The sequence below is a fragment of the Heteronotia binoei genome, chromosome 4 (assembly GCF_032191835.1).
Source record: "Heteronotia binoei isolate CCM8104 ecotype False Entrance Well chromosome 4, APGP_CSIRO_Hbin_v1, whole genome shotgun sequence".
Taxonomy (NCBI): domain Eukaryota; kingdom Metazoa; phylum Chordata; class Lepidosauria; order Squamata; family Gekkonidae; genus Heteronotia; species Heteronotia binoei.
Window position 1 is genome coordinate 7,815,437 of NC_083226.1, and position 22,237 is coordinate 7,837,673.

Genomic DNA, 22,237 nt, shown 5'->3' on the forward strand with positions numbered 1-22,237 from the left:
TGGAAATAATGACGGATCGGGGCACCTTCTTTTGGGGCTCATAGAATTGGACCCCCTGGTCCAATCCTTTTGAAACTTGGAGGGTTTTTTGAGGAGAGTCACCAGATGCTGCGGTGCACATGTGATGCCTCTACCTCAAAAAGCAGCCCCTACAGAGCCCCAGATAACCGTAGATGAATTCTCCATAGGGAAGCGGTCTCCATAGGGAATAATGGAGCGCCCCGCAGACATTCCCCCCCCCCCGCTTTCTGATGCCCCTGCAGCGGGAGAAGGTCTCCAATCCGGGGAATCCCCTGCTCCCACCTGGGGATTGGCAACCCTAGGGCGGCCCCTTCCCCTCCCTCCGCTGGCCTCCGTCCGCGGGCTGCTCTCTCCGCCCCTTCCAGGTTCACCTGTAGGCGCGGCGCGGGCACCTGGCTCAGGTGGCTGCCGGCAGCCCGCGCGAGGGAGGCGGGGAAGGAGGAGGAAGAAGCAGCAGCCGCAGCAGCAGCAGCAGCAGCCGGGGCCATGTCGGCCTCCGCCGTCTTCATCCTTGACCTGAAAGGCAAGGTGAGGCCGGGCAGCCCTCGACGGGGCCGCCAGGTGGGCGCCGCGCCTCCCCGCTCCAGGCCTTCTCCCTGCCGCCGGGAGGCCCCGCTGCTCGCCTCCAGGCCACGGCGCCGCCCGCCCCTTCCTCCTGCTCCCGGGCGCCCCGGGAGGCGGGGGCCACCGCCAAGAAGCCTCTTCTTCGCCCCCGGCCGGCCCAAGCGCCCTTTCTGGGAGGCAGTTGCCTGGTGGGGCCCGCTCCCCGCACCCGGATCTGGGCGGCCTTTGGTGGAGGCTGGCTCTGCTGGGGAGGGGAGGGGAGGGGAGGGAGGCACCGCAGCAGCCCAGGATAATGCCCGGGAGAGCTGAGGGGGCGCCCTCTTGACACCTTTCCTGGGGGCCACCAAGTAGGCTTCCCAATCCCCAGGTCCCAGCAGGGGATCCCCCGGTTTTACAGGCTTCCCCCCTCCCCCAGCCAGCTGGCCGGCGGGGGAAGCCCCACCCCACAGCCATTATGCACCTCCAGGAACCATTCCCATAGGGAATGATGAGGAATTGATCTGCAGGTATGGGGGGGGGGGACTCTGGGGGGCCTGTTTTTTGAGGTAGAGGCGCCAAATTTTCAGTATAGCATCTAGTGCCTCTCCCCAAAATACCTCCCAAGTTTCAAAAGGATTGGACCAGGGGGTCCAATTCTATAACCCCCCAAATAAGGCGCCCCTATCCATCATTATTTCCTATGGAAGAAAGGCATTTAAAAAGGTGTGCTGCCCCTTTCAATGTGATGGCCAGAACTCGCTTGGAGTTCAGTTATGCTTGTCACACCCTTGCACCTGGCTCCACCCCCAAAGTCTCCTGGCTCCACCCCCAAAGTCCCCAGATATTTCTTGAATTGGACTTGGCAACCCTACCACCAAGGTCAGCTGGAAGTTGCTGAGGCCGGGTGGGCCACCTCCCAGCAAGGCTTCTGACTGGTCGAAGGAGAGTTGACTGGCTGTGCGGGCAGACTTTTGAAAATGTGGCTGAAGCTGGGCGTGTGAGCAAGAATGTCATGCTTTTCAACAGGGGTCGTTTTGTAGGGAAAAAAAGGTGCAGGAGCTCACTAAGGTATCTTGTTTGCAAACACCCCAGGTTCTGTGCGCAGCGAGGCGAGAACTCCGCATGCGGCGTGCAGACCCTGACTGGAGGTTCAAGAGCTGTGCTCCGGGGAGCGCTTGCTGAATTCAAGCCCTGCTTTTAAATAGGCTGATTTTAGAAGGCCTGAAGAGGAGGATTTGGAGTTCAGCGTAACATCACCCCCTGACGTTTGTTGTGGTTGGCCCCGCCTCCTGCGGCAGCCATTTTGTGTTAGCGCCCACCCACCCACCCTGTGGCAGAATTCCCAAAGTGCCCGCAGGTTCAGAAAAGTTGGGACCCCTGCTGTAGAGTTTCCCCTCTGAAACGAGAGGTGCTATTATTGGGTGATTGGGAGGCTGAACAGAGTCCTCTAGAGTCTGAGCTAGGGATGCCAACTCCCAGGTAGGACCTCAGGGTCCCCTGGAATGACATAATACCTACCCGGCTGCCGATGAGGGAGTTCTCTTGCATGTGTGAAGCAGTTACATCACCCAGAAGTAATGCAGTCATGCGGAGACACTCTACAATTTTGGTATAAAACTCTATGGTGCCATAGAGTTTTATACCAAAATGCTAGAACATCCCTGCATGATGTGCCTGGCATGGTTATGTCACTTGCAGGTGACATCAGAGCTCTTCTGGGGCAGGGCTCCCCCCACCAGCCAATCCTGTGTCAGCAGGTTGGAGGCCTTGAGATTGGGGGAAACCCTGCCCCCAATGGGAGGTTGGGAACTCTAGAATTACAGCTTACTCCAGATTACAGAGATCAGTTCCTCTGGAGAAAATGGATGCCTAGAAGGGTGAACTCTATGGCATTGTACCCTACTGAAGTCCCTGAGGTGGCTGGAGGGTGGGTGGGATGGGAATCCTAGTTTGAGCTGTTGTTCTGACATACTGTGTTTTGTACATTTTCTTGTACACCACAGCATTTCTGGTAGAGAGCAGTGTTCCCTCTAAGCTGAGTTGGCGTGAGCTAGCTCACAGATTTTTAGCCTCCAGCTCACACAATTTTGCCTTAACTCAGGAAGGATGGCCCCAGAGCATACTAATTTATGCAGCAGATCACAACTTTAATGCCAGTAGCTCACAATACCAGTAGCTCACAAAGTAGTTTAGTTTAGTTTACTTTATTCGATTTATATCCCACCTTCCCTGCCGAAGCAGACTCAGGGCAGCTCAGTTTTTGCTCACGTTGGTGGAGAGTGCTGGTGGGAACGTTGGTGGAGAGTGCTGGTGGGAACGTTGGTGGAGAGTGCTGGTGGGAACGTTGGTGGAGAGTGCTGGTGGGAACGTTGGTGGAGAGTGCTGGTGGGAACGTTGGTGGGGAGTGCTGGTGGGAACGTTGGTGGGGAGTGCTGGTGGGAACGTTGGTGGGGAGTGCTGGTGGGAACGTTGGTGGAGAGTGCTGGTGGGAACGTTGGTGGAGAGTGCTGGTGGGAACGTTGGTGGAGAGTGCTGGTGGGAACGTTGGTGGAGAGTGCTGGTGGGAACGTTGGTGGAGAGTGCTGGTGGGAACGTTGGTGGAGAGTGCTGGTGGGAACGTTGGTGGAGAGTGCTGGTTTTTCAAAACAACAGCTCCTCAGGGGTAAAGGGAACACTGCGCTGAAACATCTGGATTTTGCAGCTGGATCTCAGGCGACTTTTGTGTGCCTGACTCTTGCCTCTCCATGCCATCTCACCTAAACAGCAGACCAAAGAAAATGAGAATCTGAACACCCAACGTCCAGCAAGTAAGCTTGCCAGATCCAGGTTGGGAAACTCCTGGAAATTTGGGGATGAAGCCTGGGGAGGACAGGGACCTCAGTGGAGTCACCCTCCAAAGCAGCCATGTTCTCCAGGGAACTGATCTCTGTAGCCTGAGCAAAGTTTGAGGCCAGCGGTACCTTTAAGACCCGCAAAGTTTTATCCAAACTTCTTCTTCTTCTTCTTTCGTGCGCAGGCAAATCAGTTAGGGGAGGGACGGTGGCTCAGTGGTAGAGCATCTGCTTGGGAAGCAGAAGGTCCCAGGTTCAATCCCCGGCATCTCCAAAAAAAGGGTCCAGGCAAATAGGTGTGAAAAACCTCAGCCTGAGACCCTGGAGAGCCGCTGCCAGTCTGAGAAGACAATACTGACTTTGATGGACCTTTGAGGGTCTGATTCAGTAGAAGGCAGCTTCATATGTTCATATGTCTAAGGGGAGGGATGGTGGTTCAGTGGTAAAGCATCTGCTTGGTAAGCAGAAGGTCCCAGGTTCAATCCCTAGCATCTCCAAAAAAGGGTCCAGGCAAATAGGTGTGAAAAGCCTCAGCTTGAGACCCTGGAGAGCCGCTGCCAGTCTGAGAAGACAAGACTGACTTTGATGGACCAAGGGTCTGATTCAGTATAAGGCAGCTTCATATGTTCATAATCTTGGGGGAGGGACAGTGGCTCAGTGGTAGAGCATCTGCTGGGGAAGCAGGAGGTCCCAGGTTCAATCCCCGGCATCTCCAAAAAAAGGGTCCAGGCAAATAGGTGTGAAAAGCCTCAGCTTGAGACCCTGGAGAGCCGCTGCCAGTCTGAGAAGACAATACTGACTTTGATGGACCCAGGAGGGTCTGATTCAGTAGAAGGCAGCTTCATATGTTCATATATGTTCATATGTTCTTCAGATACGTTGAAATGGGAATGATCAGTCCGGAGCTGTCCAGCAGGGGTTCCCAACCTTTTTGAGCCTTGTGGGTACATTTGAAAATCTGACGCAGCGGGGGATGGGTGCAAGCACAATATGGCTGCCACAAGAGGCGGAGCCAGCCAGAAAATCTCAGGGACTGAGGTCATGCATGACTCTTAATAGATCCAGGTGAGCAGCTGTGTTGGTCTGAAGCGGTGGAACAAAGTAGGAGTCCGGTAGCACCTTTAAGACCAACAAAGTTTTATTCAGAATGTCAGCTTTTGTATGCATGCACACTTCATCAGACAAAGGAACTGGGTACGGTGAGCAGAACTGACATATAGCTGGTGGGTAGTGGTTACTAATGTATGGCTGTGAGAGCTGGACCATAAGGAAGGCCAAGCGCAGAAGAATAGAGGCTTTTAAGATGTGGTGCTGGAGAAGACTCTTGAGAGAGCCTTGGACTGCAAGAAGGTCAAATCAGTCAGTCCTAAGGGAAATCAACCCTGACTGTTCCCTGGAAGGTCAGATGCTGAAGCTGAAGCTCCAATACTTTGGCCACCCAATGAGAAGGGAGCACTCGCTGGAGAAGACTCTTGAGAGTCCCTTGGACTGCAAGAAGATCAAATCAGTCACTCTCGGCTTGACTTCGTGAACGAAGATTTAAGAAGGGTGCAGTAGTCCACGTCTGCTGCAGGCTCGCTGGTGGCTGACAAGACCAATGCGGGACAGGCAGGTCCGGCCACAGTGGCTGCAGGGAAAAGTCTGATTTGGGGTTGGTGCTGTAGCAGTGCGATTCTTCCTCCATCTCCTTTTGTCCTCAAGACCAGCTATGCGTGCGTTCTCAAAGGAAGAGACAGCCTGGTGGATGGTGTGCTTCCATGCTTTGCGATCTGAGGCTAGGTCAGACCACTGGTGATGGTTGATGCGACAGGTGCCAAAGGATTTCTTCAAGGAGTCCTTGTACCTCTTCTTTTGTGCCCCTCTATTTCGATGGCCGGTGGAAAGTTCGCCATACAGAGCAATCTTGGGAAGGCGGTGGTTTTCCATCCTAGAAATATGCCCTGCCCAGCGCAGCTGCGTCTTCAACAGCAGTGCCTCGATGCTTGTAACCTCCGCCCTCTTGAGGACTTCAGTGTTGGTCACAAAGTCACTCCAGTGGATGTTGAGGATGGTGCGAAGGCAGCGGTGATGAAAGCGCTCAAGGAGTCGCAAGTGATGACGGTATAAAAACCACGATTCGGAGCCGTAGATAAGGGTTGTCATCACAACCGCTTTGTAAACATTGATCTTTGTGCCTTTTTTCAGCTGCTTGTTGCTCCACACTCTTTTGTGCAGTCGGCCAAATGCACGGTTTGCCTTTGCCAGCCTGTTGTCAATCTCCTTGTCCATGGGGTCGCAAAGAATCGGAATCGACTGTGTGACTAAACAACAAAACAGTGGTTAGGAATGTAAAGTGATACAAAGTTACAATCCAATGGCAAAATAGTTTAATAAACAAATTGAAAGACCATTTGGTCTGGCCACCAGCTATATGTAACTTCTGCTCATTGTATCGCATTCCCTTGTCTGAAGAAGTACGCATGCATACAAAAGTTTACATTCTGAATATAACTTTGCTGGTCTTAAAGGTGCGACATAACTCTTAATAGTAACTCTTCAGCACTTCAGACAGATGTTCTGTTCTTCAGACAAAACAGTAGACAAGTGGCACCTTTCAGACCAAGTTTTATTCAGAAACAAAGTTTTATTCAGAATGCAAGCTTCCGTATGCTCTTAAGCAGACTTCATCGGACAAAACTGGAATGGCAAGCCGTCTTTAAATATAGAGAAAGGGGGCAGTGAGCTGGTATGTAGAGTCATGGGAATGTTTTTAGCAGATTAAAAGAATCACAAATTAGGGTCTGTGTTTGTTTGTTTGTTTGTTTAGTATTGTTTGGCAAACAAACACAGACCCCAATTTGTGATTCTTTTAATCTGCTAAAACCATTCCCACGACTCTACGTACCGGCTCACTGCCCACTTTCTCTATATTGAGGACTGCTTGTCATTCCCGTTTTGTCTGATGAAGTCTGCTTTAAGAGCATACGAAAACTTGCATTCTGAATAAAACTTAGTTGGTCTTAAAGGTGCAATTTGTCTACTGCTTTGTTCCGTTGCTTCAGACCAACACGGCTGCCCGCTTGCATCTCTTCTTCAGACACACAGCTTGTCTTCAACATCCTGTGCAAATCCTCGAGGTGTGGTGTCAGCTGCTGCCAAAGCAACTTTTTAGAAATTTGAACAGCCGATCAGATCTCCCGTGGTCAGTCAGGAGCCCTGCTGGGCAAAAGCTGGCCCACTTCCTGAAGCCACTCGGTGAGCGCCAGGAAGGGGGTTCAATGGGCACCATGTTGGGGAATCCCAACATGCTTTGGAACATCCCAACATGCTTTGGAAAGCCTTTAGGGAGGAGGTTCCCCATAGCAACTTTTGTAGCCTTTGGAACTAAGTAACAGCAGCTGCCAGGGTGGGATTGGGACCCTGGCAGCGGATGGAGGAGGGCCAGATACGTTCCGTTTCCCCAGTGCAAATTGCCTCTCCTTGTAGAGCCACTATTTGCTTTGTGAGGAAAGGGAACGATGAAGGTCCTTGGAAAGGTCCCCGTCAGTTGCTCCACCGTGGCTGGGATTCTGTATTTGGGACAAGAGGGTTAAAGCCCTCGTGCCCAGCACTGCGGGACCGGATCCAAATTGCCCACCCCAGCCCCCAAACCGGCTCCTGTAGGTCTCATCATCCAGTCTTGTTCCATGCATTTTGACTGCGGGCGAGAGAATGGATGAATGGATGAAGTAAGGTGCGGAAGCACGTGCCGCCGGTAGACGCTCAGCCTCATGGAACCGCCTTCCCTGTTTCTTAGCCTCTGATCAGCCGCAATTACAAAGGCGACGTGAGCATGACGGAGATCGATCATTTCATGCCACTGCTGATGCAGAAGGAAGAGGAGTGCGCCTTGACGCCCCTCCTGTCCCGCGGGAAGGTCCATTTCCTCTGGATCAAACACAGCAACCTCTACTGTATCCTTTCTGGTCCACCTCCAATGAAAAGGGGGAGGGGAACTTGCAGCCCTGGGGCACAGCTCTGCTTCCGGTTTGGTGTAGTGGTGAAGTGTGCGGACTCTTATCTGGGAGAACCGGGTTTGATTCCCCACTCCTCCACTTGCACCTGCTGGAATGGCCTTGGGTCAGCCAGAGCTCTGGCAGAGGTTGTCCTTGAAAGGGCAGCTGCTGTGAGAGCCCTCTCTGCCCCACCCACCTCACAGGGTGTCTGTTGTGGAGGAGGAAGGTAAAGGAGATTGTAGGCCGCTCTGAGACTCTGTCCTTGAAAGGGCAGCTGCTGTGAGAGCCCTCTCCAGCCCCACCCACCTCACAGGGTGTCTGTTGTGGGGGAGGAAGGGAAAGGAGATTGTAGGCTGCTCTGAGACTCTGTCCTTGAAAGGGCAGCTTCTGGGAGAGCTCTCTCAGCCCCACCCACCTCACAGGGTGTCTGTTGTGGGGGAGGAAGGGAAAGGAGATTGTAGGCCATTCTGAGACTCTGTCCTTGAAAGGGCAGCTGCTGTGAGAGCCCTCTCCAGCCCCACCCACCTCACAGGGTGTCTGTTGTGGGGGAGGAAGGGAAAGGAGATTGTAAGCTGCTCTGAGACTCTGTCCTTGAAAGGGCAGCTTCTGGGAGAGCTCTCTCAGCCCCACCCACCTCACAGGGTGTCTGTTGTGGGGGAGGAAGGGAAAGGAGATTGTAGGCCGCTCTGAGACTCTGTCCTTGAAAGGGCAGCTGCTGTGAGAGCCCTCTCAGCCCCACCCACCTCACAGGGTGTCTGTTGTGGGGGGGGGGAGGGAAAGGAGATTGTGAGCCGCTCTGAGACTCTTTCCTTGAAAGGGCAGCTGCTGTGAGAGCCCTCTCAGCCCCACCCACCTCACAGGATGTCTGTTGTGGGGGGGGGGGAGGGAAAGGAGATTGTGAGCCGCTCTGAGACTCTTCGGAGTGGAGGGCGGGATATAAATCCAATATCTTCTTCTTCTTCTTCTTCTTCCACGGATGCCAGGGAGGAGAGTCCAATGAATGTTGTCTGCAAGCAGCTGCTTGAATGCAATACCAGTCATCTCCTCGGTTGTGTAAAGATACCTTCGCGCCTGCATTTGATGGTCCCTTGCAAAGCGATAGTTAGCTTCTTTTGTAGCGGGAACTCCTTTGCATATTAGGCCACGCCCCCTGGTGTAGCCAACCCTCCAAGAGCTTAGAGGGCTCTTCTTACAGGGCCTATTGGAAGCTCCAGGAGGATTCGCTACCTCAGGGGGGAGTGGCCCCAAGCAGCTTATATCCTCCTCCTCTCCTCCGTTTAATCCTCACAACAGCCCTGAAAGGTGGGTGAGACCGAGAGAGGGTGACCGGCCCAAGGTTACCCAGCCAGCTTCCAAGGCAGAGTAGGGATCTGAACCCAGATCCTTGTCTGACGCTGTAACCCCAAAACCCCCTGGCTCTCTGCACATTGTCTATAATGGCATTGGCACAGAACTGTCAAGTGGATTTCCTGCATTTCTACGCTCTCTCTCAGTTCTCCAGTGGAAACCTCTTCCTGTACCTTGGCAGCTTCCCATATGGGAACTGTTATCTGCATAGCTCCGGTTGCAGCTACAAATGCCTCTCTGCTGGCCATGGTAGGAATAGTACGTCTGCACAGAAAATTTCCCCACATTTCCCTTGCTTCGGCCCTGCGTGGCTGCCTTTTACCTACCCCCCCCCCCCAAATCCCTTGAAGGTTTTTTTACAGGCATTTTTTAGAGCAGGTGATATCACCATAGCATTATAATATTTAAACAACTTATTGCAACAACGCACTAGTTCTCAGCTTTCTTTTCTTTTCCAGCAGTAATTCTCTAGTTAAGAACATGAGGGAAGCCATGTTGGAGAATCCCTTCCAACACTTTGTGTCGCTCAGTGGCCAAAACCCAGGTGCCATCAGGAGGTCCACCAGTGGGGCTGGAACTCCAGAAGCGCCCCCACTGTTGCCCCCCCCCCAAGCACCAAGTATTCAGAGCATCACTGCCCCAGAGTATTCCTTCTATACCTTGTGGCTAAAAACCACTGATGGACCTTTGCTCCATATGTTCATCCAATCCCCTCTTGAAGCTGTCTATGCTTGTAGCCGCCACCAATTCTTGCAACAGTTGTTCATGACTCTTTGGGTGAAGAAGTACTTCCTTTTGCTGGGGGAGTTATAAAGGGAAATGTGCAGCCAGAACCTTTCCCCTTATAACTACGCAGCAAAACCATGAAAGCTGAGGACTAATATGTCATTATAGTATACCAATGCTATGGTGATATAGCTATTACATTTTTTAAAAAGCCTTCCCAATGTGGTGGCTGGTGCGGAGTAGCTATCACCACAATTGTTGATAGCCTCCCGGAAAAGAGTCCTATCTGTTTAATAGTGTCTTAGTGTCAAGAAATGGGCACCTGAATCGTTTTGGGAACAGGAGTAAATAACATCACCTTTCCAATGAGCCTCTCTATCCAAAGGTCAACGCATTTTTTTCGCCAGGCAGTTGGCAACCCCAGCCACCACAAGGATTGCAATTTGGAAAACGGCAGTGAAGGAGCGCTGGAAAAATGCACTCGCGCAGCATCTCAAGGAGGTTGTCATGGAGGGCTGTCCCTACTGGGGAAGAGGGTGTCCCTTGTGGGGGGAGGGAGAGTGGAACCTCACCTTTCTTCTTGACACTCCTCCACCCGGTTTTTAAGATTGAAAGGTGTGGGAAAAAAGAAATACATGCTAACCTGTGACTGAATTTTAGAAATAATTTGAAATCCTTGACAGGATCAGCACAGGCTATTTCTGTTTGTGTAGAATTGGGTCTCGTTGAATGTGATGCTGGAGGTGTTTGCAACCTCCCAGGGAAACCTGGCTGTGTCTGAGAATAGCCCAGCTGGTCCTCTGGGACAGACTCTGCCAGGGCTCCGAACGGAGCAGGGAGCCTTGAGGCGTTTTGAAAACCCTGGCAAGATAAACCAGCTCATGACACAGAGACTGAAAATAAGTTTGGGTCCAGGGGCACCTTTAAGCCTAACAAAGTTTAATTCTGGGCATAAGCTTTCATGTGCATGCACCTTTCTTCACGTGCAAGGGCGCCTGCACACAAAAGCTTAAACCTTGACTAAAACTTCGTTGGTCTTAAAAGTGCCGCTGAACGCACGCTTTGTTCGGTTGCTTCAGACCAACATGGCTGCCCACCTGAAAATGAGCATGGAGAAGATGTGGTAATAGGACCAAAATACAAACCTTCCACAGCAGGTTTTCTACCCTTCCTTGTCAAACGCTTTTCAATTCAGTTGTTGCTTGAATATCCGGGGCTCCAAGTAACTCCTGATCACAAAGCCCTTCGGTGCAAGTTATTTGGTCTGCGGAGTTTGCGCAGATCAGAGCCTGTGTTTTGTATGTCAGTTGGGAATCCCGTAACTAGTGACTGCGCAGCCGGTGGGCCAGTGGGATTAGAGAACTTAACCATTACTAGTAGGCACCTTCCTTTTAAAAAGCCTAGATCTTTATGGAGAGACTATTAATAAAGCCCGTTGGGAAGAAAAATACCACAGGCGCTAGAAAGAGGTTCTAGGTGAGTGCCCAGTGCCTCCCACTATTGCTGTTTCCCCACCCACCCAAATGAAGGCATTCACTTCCCTCTACCTCAAGGGGAGCTAATATCTGTTATCTGCAGTTGCAATTATGAATGATTTCCAGCCCTCACCTGGCGATTGCTGCTTGAAGGGTACTTGGTGTAATTAGTCAGCTGATCAAAGCCACCAAGTATTACACTGTCTTTCAGTTTGCAAAACTATATTATAAGGATTGTGTGCAACACATAATAGACAATACAATAATGATAGAGGCTGGTGGTGCTAGGGCCTTTTAAAATATCTTTAAAAGGCCCTAGCACCGCCAGCCTCTATCATTATTGCATTGTCTATTATTTGTTGTCACACAATCCTTACAATATATATTTGCAAACTGAAAGACGGTGTAATACTTGGTGCCTCCCGTGCAGATTGGCAACAGTGGTTCCTCAGGAGGAAATGGCATTGTACCTGTCTAAGGTACCACCTCTCCTCAAACCCCACTTTCTCTAGACCCCATCCTTAAGATCTCCAGTAATTTCCTAACCTGGAGTCGGCAACCGTATCTCCTTTCCTTCATCTGCCCTTCTACAGCTTTCCATTGCCTTCCTCCTCCTTGCAACCTCTAAAGAGGAAAAGGTCAGTCTTTCTCCACAGTGTGTGTGTGGGGTGGGGTGGGGGGGAACCAAAGCAGCTTACATCATTCTCCTCTCACAACCCTGTGAGGTGGGTTAGGCTGGAGATCTGCGAGTGGTCTGAAATCACCCAGTCAGCTTCCACAGCAAGAACCTGGGTCTGGAAGACCCTGCTCTGAAGCTCTAAATCTTATTCCGCAGAGGCTGTCATAGGGGCTGCTGCTAAACAGTAGTAAGCAGCCAGGCATACAGTAGCTAACCCGTAGGTGGATCCTGAACTGAACTCCAGACAACAGATCTCTCTCCCAGTCCTGGAGGACATAACTGATTTGGAGGGTGGACTTTACAGCATTCTATTCACCTGAGGCCTGCCCCTGTACTGAGAAAAGGAGCCTGGGTTGCCTAGCAACAACCTCTGACTAGTACTTCCCAGGCGTCAGCCATGGCCTCCAAGAGACTAAGGAAACACTCCCAGTGGGACCTGGCCTCCCTGGCTATTTCTATGGCCTTTGGAGGCTGCATGTGCTGAGAGGCCTTTCGTGAGGCCACAGTAGCTCTGCAGGCCGGTTGACAGAGAGGACACAGAGAAGCATCACTCTCTGAGTTAAGATTGCTTTTGGCAGCTTGTTCAACATTCCTGGGCCTGAGTAGATGGGGGCAGGGGAGTCAGCCAATGGGAGGCCAGAGACTCTGATGGAGCCATGATGGGCCAGTTATTTGTTCCTGCAGATATTATCCAACGGCAGTGCTGAATTTGGCCATGCCACAGGAGAATTATTATTATATAGACTAGATGAAGGGTTGAGATTTCTCCAAGCAGGGATCAAAAGGAAAGGTGATAAAGGTAGTGAAGAGGAGCAGAGAGTGGTTAAGAAATGGGGAGAGATATTTGCATGATCTGATCCTAAAGTGTGTACACTCTCATGGAGATCTGGACAACTCCCCAGCTGACCTCTGACCCCTTCCCCTCTCTGGGTGTTTCCTCCATGACTTTTCTTACCAGTATTAATGGGCAGGCGGGGTGTGCGGCTGGCTGCAAAAGTGTCCAGGGGAGCAGCTCAGGGGTTCCTCATTCCATATTCTGACCCTTAACCTTCTCTGGAGTGGTGGCCACCACCACGAAGAATGCCAACGCTTCCCTGGTGTACTCTTTTCTCTACAAAGCAGTCGAGGTAAGAAGCTGTTTTCTGACCTCTGGAGTTCCCCATCTATGGGGCATAGGGGTGCCAGCCTCCAGGTGGGACTGTAAGATCCCCGAGAATTAGAGCTCAGCTCCAGGCTGCAGCTTCCCTGGATAAAATGGATACTTTGCAGAGTGGGCTCTGTGGCACCATTGGGTAATGGGGGGGGGGGGTTAAGGTTGCCAAGTATACGTTGGGAAACTGGAGATTTTTTGGGGGGTGGAGCCTGAGAAGGACAGGGACTTCCATGGAATATTTTATAAACCTTGATCATGTCCCCCCCGCCAACAAGTCATCTCTTCCCTAAACGGAAGAGTCCCAGACTCTTCAGCCTTTCTTTATAGGGAAGTTGCTCCAACCTCCTCGTCGTCTTGGTTGCCCCTCCTCTGTATTGTTTCCCAGTTCTGCAGTTTTCTTTTGGAAATGTGGAGGCCTGTGCACAGCCCTCTACCCAGTATTCCAAATGAAGCCACACTAGGGTTGCCAATCCCCAGGTGGGAGCAGGGGATCCCCCCGGTTTGGAGGCCCTCCCCCTGCTTCAGGGCCACCAGAAAGGGGGGGGGGGGGCGGCGGAAATGTCTGTTGGGAACTCTATTATTCCGTATGGAGACTTTTCCCATAGGAAATAATGGGAAATTGATCTGCTGGTATCTAGGGCTCTGGAGGGGCTGTTTTTTGAGGCAGAGGCACCAAACTTTCAGTATAGCATCCCGTGCCTCTCCCCAAACTACCCCCCAATTTTCAAAAAGATTGGATCAGGGGGTCCAATTCTACGAGCCCCAAAAGAGGTGCCCCTATCCTTCATTATATCCTACAGAAGGAAGGCATTTAGAAAGTTGTGCGGTCCCTTTAAATGTGATGGCCAGAACTCTCTTGGAGTTCAATTATGCTTGCCACACCCATGCTCCTGGCTCCACCCCCAATGTCTCCTGGCTCCACCCCCAAAGTCTCCTGGCTCCACCCCCAAAGTCTCCTGGCTCCACCCCCAAAGTCCCCAGATACTTCTTGAATTGGACTTGGCAACCCTAAGCCACGCCACGGATCTATACAGGGGCATTGCAACGTCAGCCATTTTGTTCTCAGTCCCTTTCCTAACGATTCCCAACACAGTTTGCCTTTTTCACTGGGTCAGCACTCTCACCGAGTTATCTACTATGACCCCAAGACCTTTCTCAGTCTCAGCAAGTTCAGACCCCGTTAGCCTATACCTGAAGTTGGCTGGTTCACACAACAAGTCAGGAATTCTGTTAGAAAGATTTGTCTAAAGCAAAAGTCACCAAATCAAGGGGGGGTCACATAAATGAACAAAATGAAGTTCATTCCGCTTGAAGGCCTGGGGAAGTCGGGGTGCAGAATCCCAGGGTCTTGGCTGCAGAGATGTCCCTGCTTTCACCTCTTCAGTATAAAAATCCAGGCCGATGTCTCTTGACCTCCTGCTTCTCTTGTTAGGTCTTCACCGAATACTTCAAAGAGCTGGAGGAGGAGAGCATTCGTGACAATTTTGTCATTGTGTATGAACTGCTGGACGAGCTGATGGATTTTGGGTTTCCCCAGACAACCGACAGTAAAATACTGCAGGAGTAAGCTTGCTTTTATCTTTTTAATCTGCTTTTCATCATGGACTTTGCCTCCGTACAAACTGCCAAGCAAGGTTTGCAAACAAGGACTCCCCGTGATAAAGACTACATGAAGGGAGCTGGAGCAAAACGCTTGAATGTGTGCAAGATCCCTAGCATTCAATGCGGAGGTTTGCGTTGCTGTTTGGGTGGCTTTCACTGAGGGTAGTCTGGAACCTGGGGAAGAAGAGCAGCAGGTTTTTCTCTACCCTAAGGAATCTTGAACCGGCTTAGAATTGCCTTGCCTTCCTCGTCCCACAGAAGGCACCTTGTGAGGTAGGCGGGGCTGAGGGAGTTCAGAGGGAATCACAGTTGGCTCAAAGTCACCCAGCAGGCTTCACGTGGAAGAGGAGAAGGAGGAGTGGGGAATCAAATCTGGCTTTCCAGATTAGAGTAGCAAAGTAGGAGGTGAGGCAATAACAGACATTTCAGTGGCAAAACTCAGTGCTTAAACCGGATCTGAATTTCAGTGCCAAAGCTGTTAGTCCTTAGACCAGAGGTTTCAAACATACGCCCCCCCGGAGGGCTCCTATTAGGCCCACAAGCAACGCACTGTTATCTGCTTCCTTCTCCCTCCCTTGCTTCCTTCTGCCTCACCACTTGCTTTGCCAGGCTTCCTCAATCGCACAGGAGCTATAGAGCAAAGCTCCTCCCTTGGGGAAGAAGTGGGGGAAGGAGCGCTGGCTTCGCCAGGCTCTCTCAATTGCACAGCAGAGCTACTGAGCCGAGCCTCTCTTCCTTCTGTTGGCTGAGGCTCAGCAAACCAGTGAGGTGGATTAAGCTGAATGTGTGTGTTTGTCTGTTTCCTTTATAAAGTGTATATCTCCCTGACATTACAGTTTATAACACACATGGCCCAGCCCTACAAGGTCAAGATCCAGCCTCATAGCAAATGAGTTTGACACCCCTGCTTTGGACTATGAACAGTCCATCCACTTCGATCATCATCATCATCATCATCAGTTTATTAATTAAACCGTTTTTATGCTGCCTTTCCACTCGATCAGGGTCCACAAAATGGCAAACATAAAACACAATAAAGCATTAGGGTTTGTAGAGTCTTTCGGGATCAAGTGCCGCGTTCTACTGGAGAAAGTTTTCCTTCCAGACGTTTCGTTCTCAGCTGCGGAGAACATCCTCAGTGGCGTTGCAGCCGGAGCAGGCGCTCAGACCTTCTTGGCTGCTGTGCATTGAGTGGGGCCAGGGCTGCTGGAGAGCTGCTATTTCTAGGCTGGAGGGGGTGTGGTGAAAGGGCAATTGGTTTGTGGATGTGCCCATTGTTTGGTGGGGCTTTCTGTGTTAATTGTTCTGTGTTAATTGCTGGGAGGGTTGGAAGGGGTTTGAAGATAAGGAAGATGGTTGTTGACTGTGCTGATTGTTCTGTGGAATTTGCTGGTTGTTCTGAGACTTTCTGCAATTTATAGTCTGTAGGGTATTTTGCAGTGTTTCACAATAAAGCAGTTGAGCAATTAAGAATACAGTTAAAATTATAAAATAATTCAATTGAAAACCCATAAACAATACAAGAAGGGGGTCCAATAACCATTATTAGGGGGTATGCCCGACAAAAAAAGAAAAGTCTTCAGTTGCTGATAAAAGACACTGATAGACAGGGCTTTTTTTCCCGCAGGAACTCATTTGCATATTAAGCCACACACCCTGCCACCAAGCCAGCCGAAACTGCGTTCCTGCTCAAATAAAAAAAAAAGCCCTCCTGATAGATCAAGATGTGTAGCCGTGTTTGTCTGTAGTAGTGAGCAGCAACTCACAAAGTGGGCGGCAACTCGCAAAAGCTCTTCCCCCGCCACAAATTGTGTTAGTCTTCAAGGTCCTGCTGGACTCTTGCTCTTTTCTACTGGTAGAGGGAGACGGGCAGATCTGCCTGGGGAAGGAGTTCCAGAGTTTTGGTGCCATGATTGAGAAGGCCCTTTCTAAGAAGAAGATGATGATGATATTGGATTTATATCCTGCCCTCCACTCTGCATCTCAGAGCAGCTCACAATCTCCTTTTTCTTTCTCCTCCACAACAGACACCCTGTGAGGTGGGTGGGGCTGAGAGAGCTCTCACAGCAGCTGCCCTTTCAAGGGCAATCTCTGCCAGAGCTATGGCTGACCCAAGGCCATTCCATCAGCTGCAAGCGGAGGAGTGGGGAATCAAACCCAGTTCTCTCAGATACAACTCTGCACACTTAACCACTACACCAAATTGGCTCTCCAGCGGAACAAGACTGGAGAGATATGGTCCCCACAGTCCACCCCAGTTAACATTTTGGCCATAACATTCTGTACCAACTGCAGCTTCTGGTCAGTCTTCAAGGGCAACTCATATTTTCAGAATTTGAGTCTTTCAAACCTGTTGTGGTCATATTCACTTGGCATTCCAGATCCTGCTCTTTACAGGGCTGGCAATACTTGGCCAAGATGCGACTGGGAGCTCCATCAGGCAGGAGAGGTGGGGAGAACACCTGCGCTCCACAAAGGCAATTCTAGATGGTCCAGCGGCAGCTTTCATGGCATTCTTTCCTCCTTGCCCCCCATGTAGGTACATCACTCAGCAGGGCAACAAGCTGGAGACTGCCAAATCCCATGTCCCATCCACTGTCACCAATGCAGTTTCCTGGAGGTCAGAGGGCCTCAAATACAAGAAGAACGAGGTCTTCATTGATGTGATCGAATCGGTCAACCTACTGGTGAGTCAATGGAGGGGCCCTTGTCTCACCCTGCAGTGGAGGAGGGACCAGGCTGGCTTCAGAGCGGCCAGGTCAGCATTGCGATAGCCTGGGAAGAAGAAGAAGAAGATGATATTGGATTTATATCCCGCCCTCCACTCCGAAGAGTCTCAGAGCGGCTCACAATCTCCTTTACCTTCCTCCCCCACAACAGACACCTTGTGAGGTGGGTGGGGCTGAGAGGGCTCTCACAGCAGCTGCCCTTTCAAGGACAGAGTCTCAGAGCAGCCTTCAATCTCCTTTACCTTCCTCCCCCACAACAGACACCCTGTGAGGTGGGTGGGGCTGGAGAGGGCTCTCACAGCAGCTACCCTTTCAAGGACAGAGTCTCAGAGCAGCCTACAATCTCCTTTCCCTTCCTCCCCCACAACAGACACCTTGTGAGATGGGTGGGGCTGAGAGGGCTCTCACAGCAGCTGCCCTTTCAAGGACAGAGTCTCAGAGCAGCCTACAATCTCCTTTCCCTTCCTCCCCCACAACAGACACCCTGTGAGGTGGGTGGGGCTGGAGAGGGCTCTCACAGCAGCTGCCCTTTCAAGGACAGAGTCTCAGAGCAGCCTACAATCTCCTTTCCCTTCCTCCCCCACAACAGACACCCTGTGAGGTGGGTAAGGCTTAGAGGGCTCTCACAGCAGCTGCCCTTTCAAGGACAACCTCTGCCAGAGCTATGGCTGACCCAAGGCCATGCTAGCAGGTGCAAGTGGAGGAGTGGGGAATCAAACCCGGTTCTCCCAGATAAGAGTCCGCACACTTAACCACTACACCAAACTGGCTCTCCACACCAAACTGGCTCTCCAAACTGGAAGTAGATAAAACCCATCTCTGACTTCCTGGACAAATGCTTCTGGTACACTTGACTTGCTAAGCGATCAGTTGCAGACAATAAAACTGATTGCAAGTACAGGCAAAATTCTACCTATTAAAAAAAAAAGATAATTTGCTTTCTTAATGTGTCATTATGGTGCAGCAGCTAGTGTGCCAGTTAGGTGTTGTGGTTAAGAGCGGCAGACTCTAATCTGCAGATCCAGATCTGATTCCCCCCTCCTCCTTGATCTGGAGCCTTCTGGGTGACTTTGGGCCAGTCCCAGTTCTCTCTGAACTCTCTCAGCCCCACCTGCCTTACAAGCGGCCTGTTGTGGGGAGAGGAAGGGAAGGTGGTCGTAAGCCAGTGTGAGGCTCCTTAGGGTAGAGGGGGAAAAGGAGCCCCGTGGTGCAGAGTGGTGAAGCTGCAGTACTGCAGTCCGAGCTCTCTGAGTTCGATCCTGGCAGAAGCTGGGTTCAGGTAGCTGGCTCGAGGTTGACTCAGCCTTCCACGTTTCCAAGGTCGGTAAAATGAGGACCCAGCTTGCTGGGGGAAAAGTGTAGATGGCTGGGGAAGGCAATAGCAAACCACCCCGTAAAAAGTCTGCTGTGGAAATGTTGTGATGCAATGTCACCCTAGAGTCGGAAACGACTGGTGCTTGCACAGGGGACTACCTTTACCTTTTTTTTTTAGGGTAGAGAAAGGAAAGGAAAGGTCCCCTGTGCAAGCACCAGCCGTTTCCTACTCTGGGGTGACGTTGCTTTCACAATGTTTTCACAGCAGACTTTGTACGGGGTGGTTTGCCATTGCCTTCCTCAGTCATCTACATTTTCCCCCCAGCAAGCTGGGTACTCATTTTACCGACATTGGAAGGATGGAAGGCTGCGTCAACCTCGAGCCGGCTACCTGAAAACCCAGCTTCTGCCAGGGATCAAACTCAGGTTGTGAGCAGAGCTTAGGACTGCAGTACTGCAGCTTTAACATTCTGCGCCACGGGGCTCTCTAGAGTAGAGAAAAGTGGGGTATAAAAAAACTACTCTTCTTTTTAAACCATAATGTGACTGCCAAATTCTATACATTCACTGAAGATTCAGTACATTATTATCCAGGTTGAAGAACTTCCAGCGTGTATGCTTGTACTTCATAAAGAGTGCCATCACCTTCCTGAGATGTTCTAATCTAACCTGAGATGTGGAGTCCAGAGGAGGGTAATGAAGATGGTGAGGGGTCTGGAGACCAAGTCCTATGAGGAAAGGTTGAAGGAGCTGGGGATGTTTAGCCTGGGGAGGAGGTGGCTGAGAGGTGATATGATCACCATCTTCAAGTACCTGAAGGGCTGTTATATAGAGGATGGGGTGGAATTGTTTTCTGTGGCCCCAGAAGGTTGGACCAGAACCAATAGGTTGAAATTAAATCAAAAGAGTTTCCGGCTCAACATTAGGAAGAACTTCCTGATCATTAGAGCGATTCCGTAGTGGAACAGGCTTCCTCGGGAGGTGGTGGGCTCTCCTTCCTTGGAGGTTTTTAAGCAGAGGCTGGATGGCCATCTGACAGCAATGAAGATCCTGTGAATTTAGGGGGAGGGGTTTGTGAGTTTCCTGCATTGTGCAGGGAGTTGGACTAGATGACCCTAGAGGTCCCTTCTAACTATGATTCTATGACCTGAAGCAATGGAGCACTCTTATTTTATTTTGTAGAAATGAGAACAGGGACCTCAGTACTATGTTCAGATATGCTTATGGTCAGGGGTGGAATTCTAGCAGGAACTCCTTTGCATGGTAGGCCACACACCCCTGATGTAGCCAATCCTTCCAGAGTTTACAAGTCTCTTTGCTGTCAGCTCTTGGAGGATTGGCTACATCAGGGTTGTGTGGCTTAATATGCAAAGGAGCTCCTGCTGGAGTTCTATCCCTGCTTATGGTCAATTATGCTAGAAATCCATGAATAGTTGATTTCTCTGTGGCTCACCATGCCAAATAGAGTTTGGCACAGTGTCAGCATTATTATTAGAGTCAGCTCTGGGGATCACAGATTCATAGAATAGAAGAAGAAGAAGAAGAAGGATTTATACCCTGCCCTTCTCTCTGAATCAGAGACCAGAGTGGCTTACAATCTCCTATATCTTCTCCCCGACACAACACACACCCTGTGAGGTGGGTGGGGCTGAGAGGGCTTTCCCAGCAGCTGCCCTTTCAAGGACAACTCCTGCGAGAGCTCTGGCTGACCCAAGGCCATTTCAGCCGCTGCAAGTGGAGAGGTGGGGAATCGAGCCCAGTTCTCCCAGATAAGAGTCCGCGCACTTCACCACTACACCAAACTGTTGGAAGGTGTCATACAGGCCGTCTAGCCCAACCCCCTTCTCAGCGCACGATTGGTCTCTGACTAGTGTTCATCCAGCCATCGCTTGGAGACTAGCAAAAAGGCACATATAAAATGTCTCCACCGAGCTATCGCCGTCAACATGGTGTATAATTCTTCAGACAGTGTTTAATCATATAAAGCAAAATTTTAAGCCGAAGGTTTTAAAGACACAATAACTTAAAGAGCCTGCAGTGGACAGTGTCGACACCAGGATGGCACGCGCAAGTGTGCAGCAAATTTAAAAAAAAAATCAACACAATTCTGAGACGCAGAGATTCTCTGATCTTATTCCTGGGAACCGCCTCCCAAGTGGCTGCTTAGATCTGTCCATGTCCCCCAAATCCACGTCATGGCCAAGTGGTTCTACAGCCAATTTTGGATTTTACCAGGATCCCCTATGTGGATCCTGCCATGAATTCTGCCTGGACATTCACTGTTACCGGAAAACACGAGAATTCCACTCGAAAGAGTCAAGCTGAAACCTCTGAACCAGTGTCCTGTTTGTCTCCCCCCAAAGCTCTTTCATGAATCATTAACTGCTCGCAAACAAAGCACGCCTCGTAATACGTAGAACGGGGCCTCCCTCATCATCATCCATACAGCTTCTCAAAAGGTTTCCTTTGAAATCCTTTTATTGCTCGTTGCTCTCAGCTAGGTTTTAACATTCGGTTAGTTAGGACTGTCAGACCCCAGAGTCAAGAAACATGCCGAGATTGGCTTCAGATGTTTATTTCAAGCATCTTAAGGCAATGCAAGAAGTTGCTGAAACTGGGGTCTCGGTCTAGAGGCATCACCTATATACCTTGGTGGGCCGTTACTAATCCAAGCGAAGCGCGGCAAAAATTAGGGGGTACATTTGGCGGGCTCTGTACACCCTTCGTCCTTCCCCCCCTTCCGTCCAGGTGCTCTATCTGCTTGCTCTCGCCATCTCCTCCAGCGCGACCTTGGTTGCCATGTTAACAAGCTTCTAAGATAACATTTGGGGATGCGTTAACTAGCCAAAAGCCAAAGCAAAGCAGCAATTATATACTTCAGATTGGAATGCAGACAGTTTCACTCATCAGTTACAAAAGTGTTCATATTTACTGATACACATTGTCTGGCTAAATTATGACAAGAGGATACATTGTAGGGGTAGACTCTTGACAAGGACTAGTTAAAATTTGGTTAGTTAAGCAGTGTGGCAGGGGTATTATTCCCACCCACAATATATTAGTTAGGTAGATAAGAACATAAGAACATAAGAGAAGCCATGTTGGATCAGGCCAGTGGCCCATCCAGTCCAACACTCTGTGTCACACAGTGACCAACCCCCCCCCCCAAAAAAAACCAGGTGCCATCAGGAGGTACATCAGTGGGGCCAGGACACTAGAAGCCCTCCCATTGTTGCCCCCCCACAAGCACCAAGATTTTATTCTGACTCAGTATTAGGAGGGGGGAGGAAGATTTGGTTGGGCAGGTGTCAGGAAATGAGGACTAGCTGCTTGATTAGATATTATTGTTTTAATCATTGATTGTATAAATTGTTTTTTGTGAGCCTTAGTGAGTGAAGATATTGGATTTACATTCCGCCCTCCACTCCAAATTTCAGTCTCAGGCATTTGCCTAAGGTGGCAGGTCGGTGTGTGTGTGTGTGTGCCAAATTAGGCTCTTCCCACATGACCAGAGAGAATTCCAAAGGCATCTGTTGAGGCTGAGTGAGTGGGCGTCAATGTGGCAGATGAGGTTCAATGTGGCCAAGTGCAAGTAATGCACATTGGGGCCACGAATCCCAGCTACAAATACAAGTTGATGGGGTGCGAACTGGCAGAGAATGACCAAGAGAGAGATCTTGGGGTCATGGTAGATAACTCACTGAAAATGTCAAGACGGTGTGTGATTGCAATAAAAAAGATTGCAATAAAAAATTCCTAATAAAAAAATTATTAGGAAGGGAACTGAAAACAAATCAGTATCATAATGCCCTTGTATAAATCGATAGTGTGGTCTCATTTGGA

The 22,237-nt window shown here is 50.4% G+C and overlaps 1 protein-coding gene across 1 annotated transcript in view; it reads left to right on the top strand.

The window, feature by feature from the left end:
• The first annotated feature begins 413 nt into the window (after nt 1-413).
• The window catches only part of AP1M2 (adaptor related protein complex 1 subunit mu 2), a 43,298-nt gene continuing 21,474 nt past the window's right edge, over nt 414-22,237 (top strand). Inside the window, exons 1-5 of the mRNA XM_060236741.1 lie at nt 414-549; nt 7,171-7,327; nt 12,656-12,723; nt 14,182-14,312; nt 16,891-17,038. Of these exons, the coding sequence (XP_060092724.1) occupies nt 508-549; nt 7,171-7,327; nt 12,656-12,723; nt 14,182-14,312; nt 16,891-17,038 (546 nt within the window). The 5' untranslated portion in view covers nt 414-507. The remainder of the gene's footprint in view (nt 550-7,170; nt 7,328-12,655; nt 12,724-14,181; nt 14,313-16,890; nt 17,039-22,237) is intronic.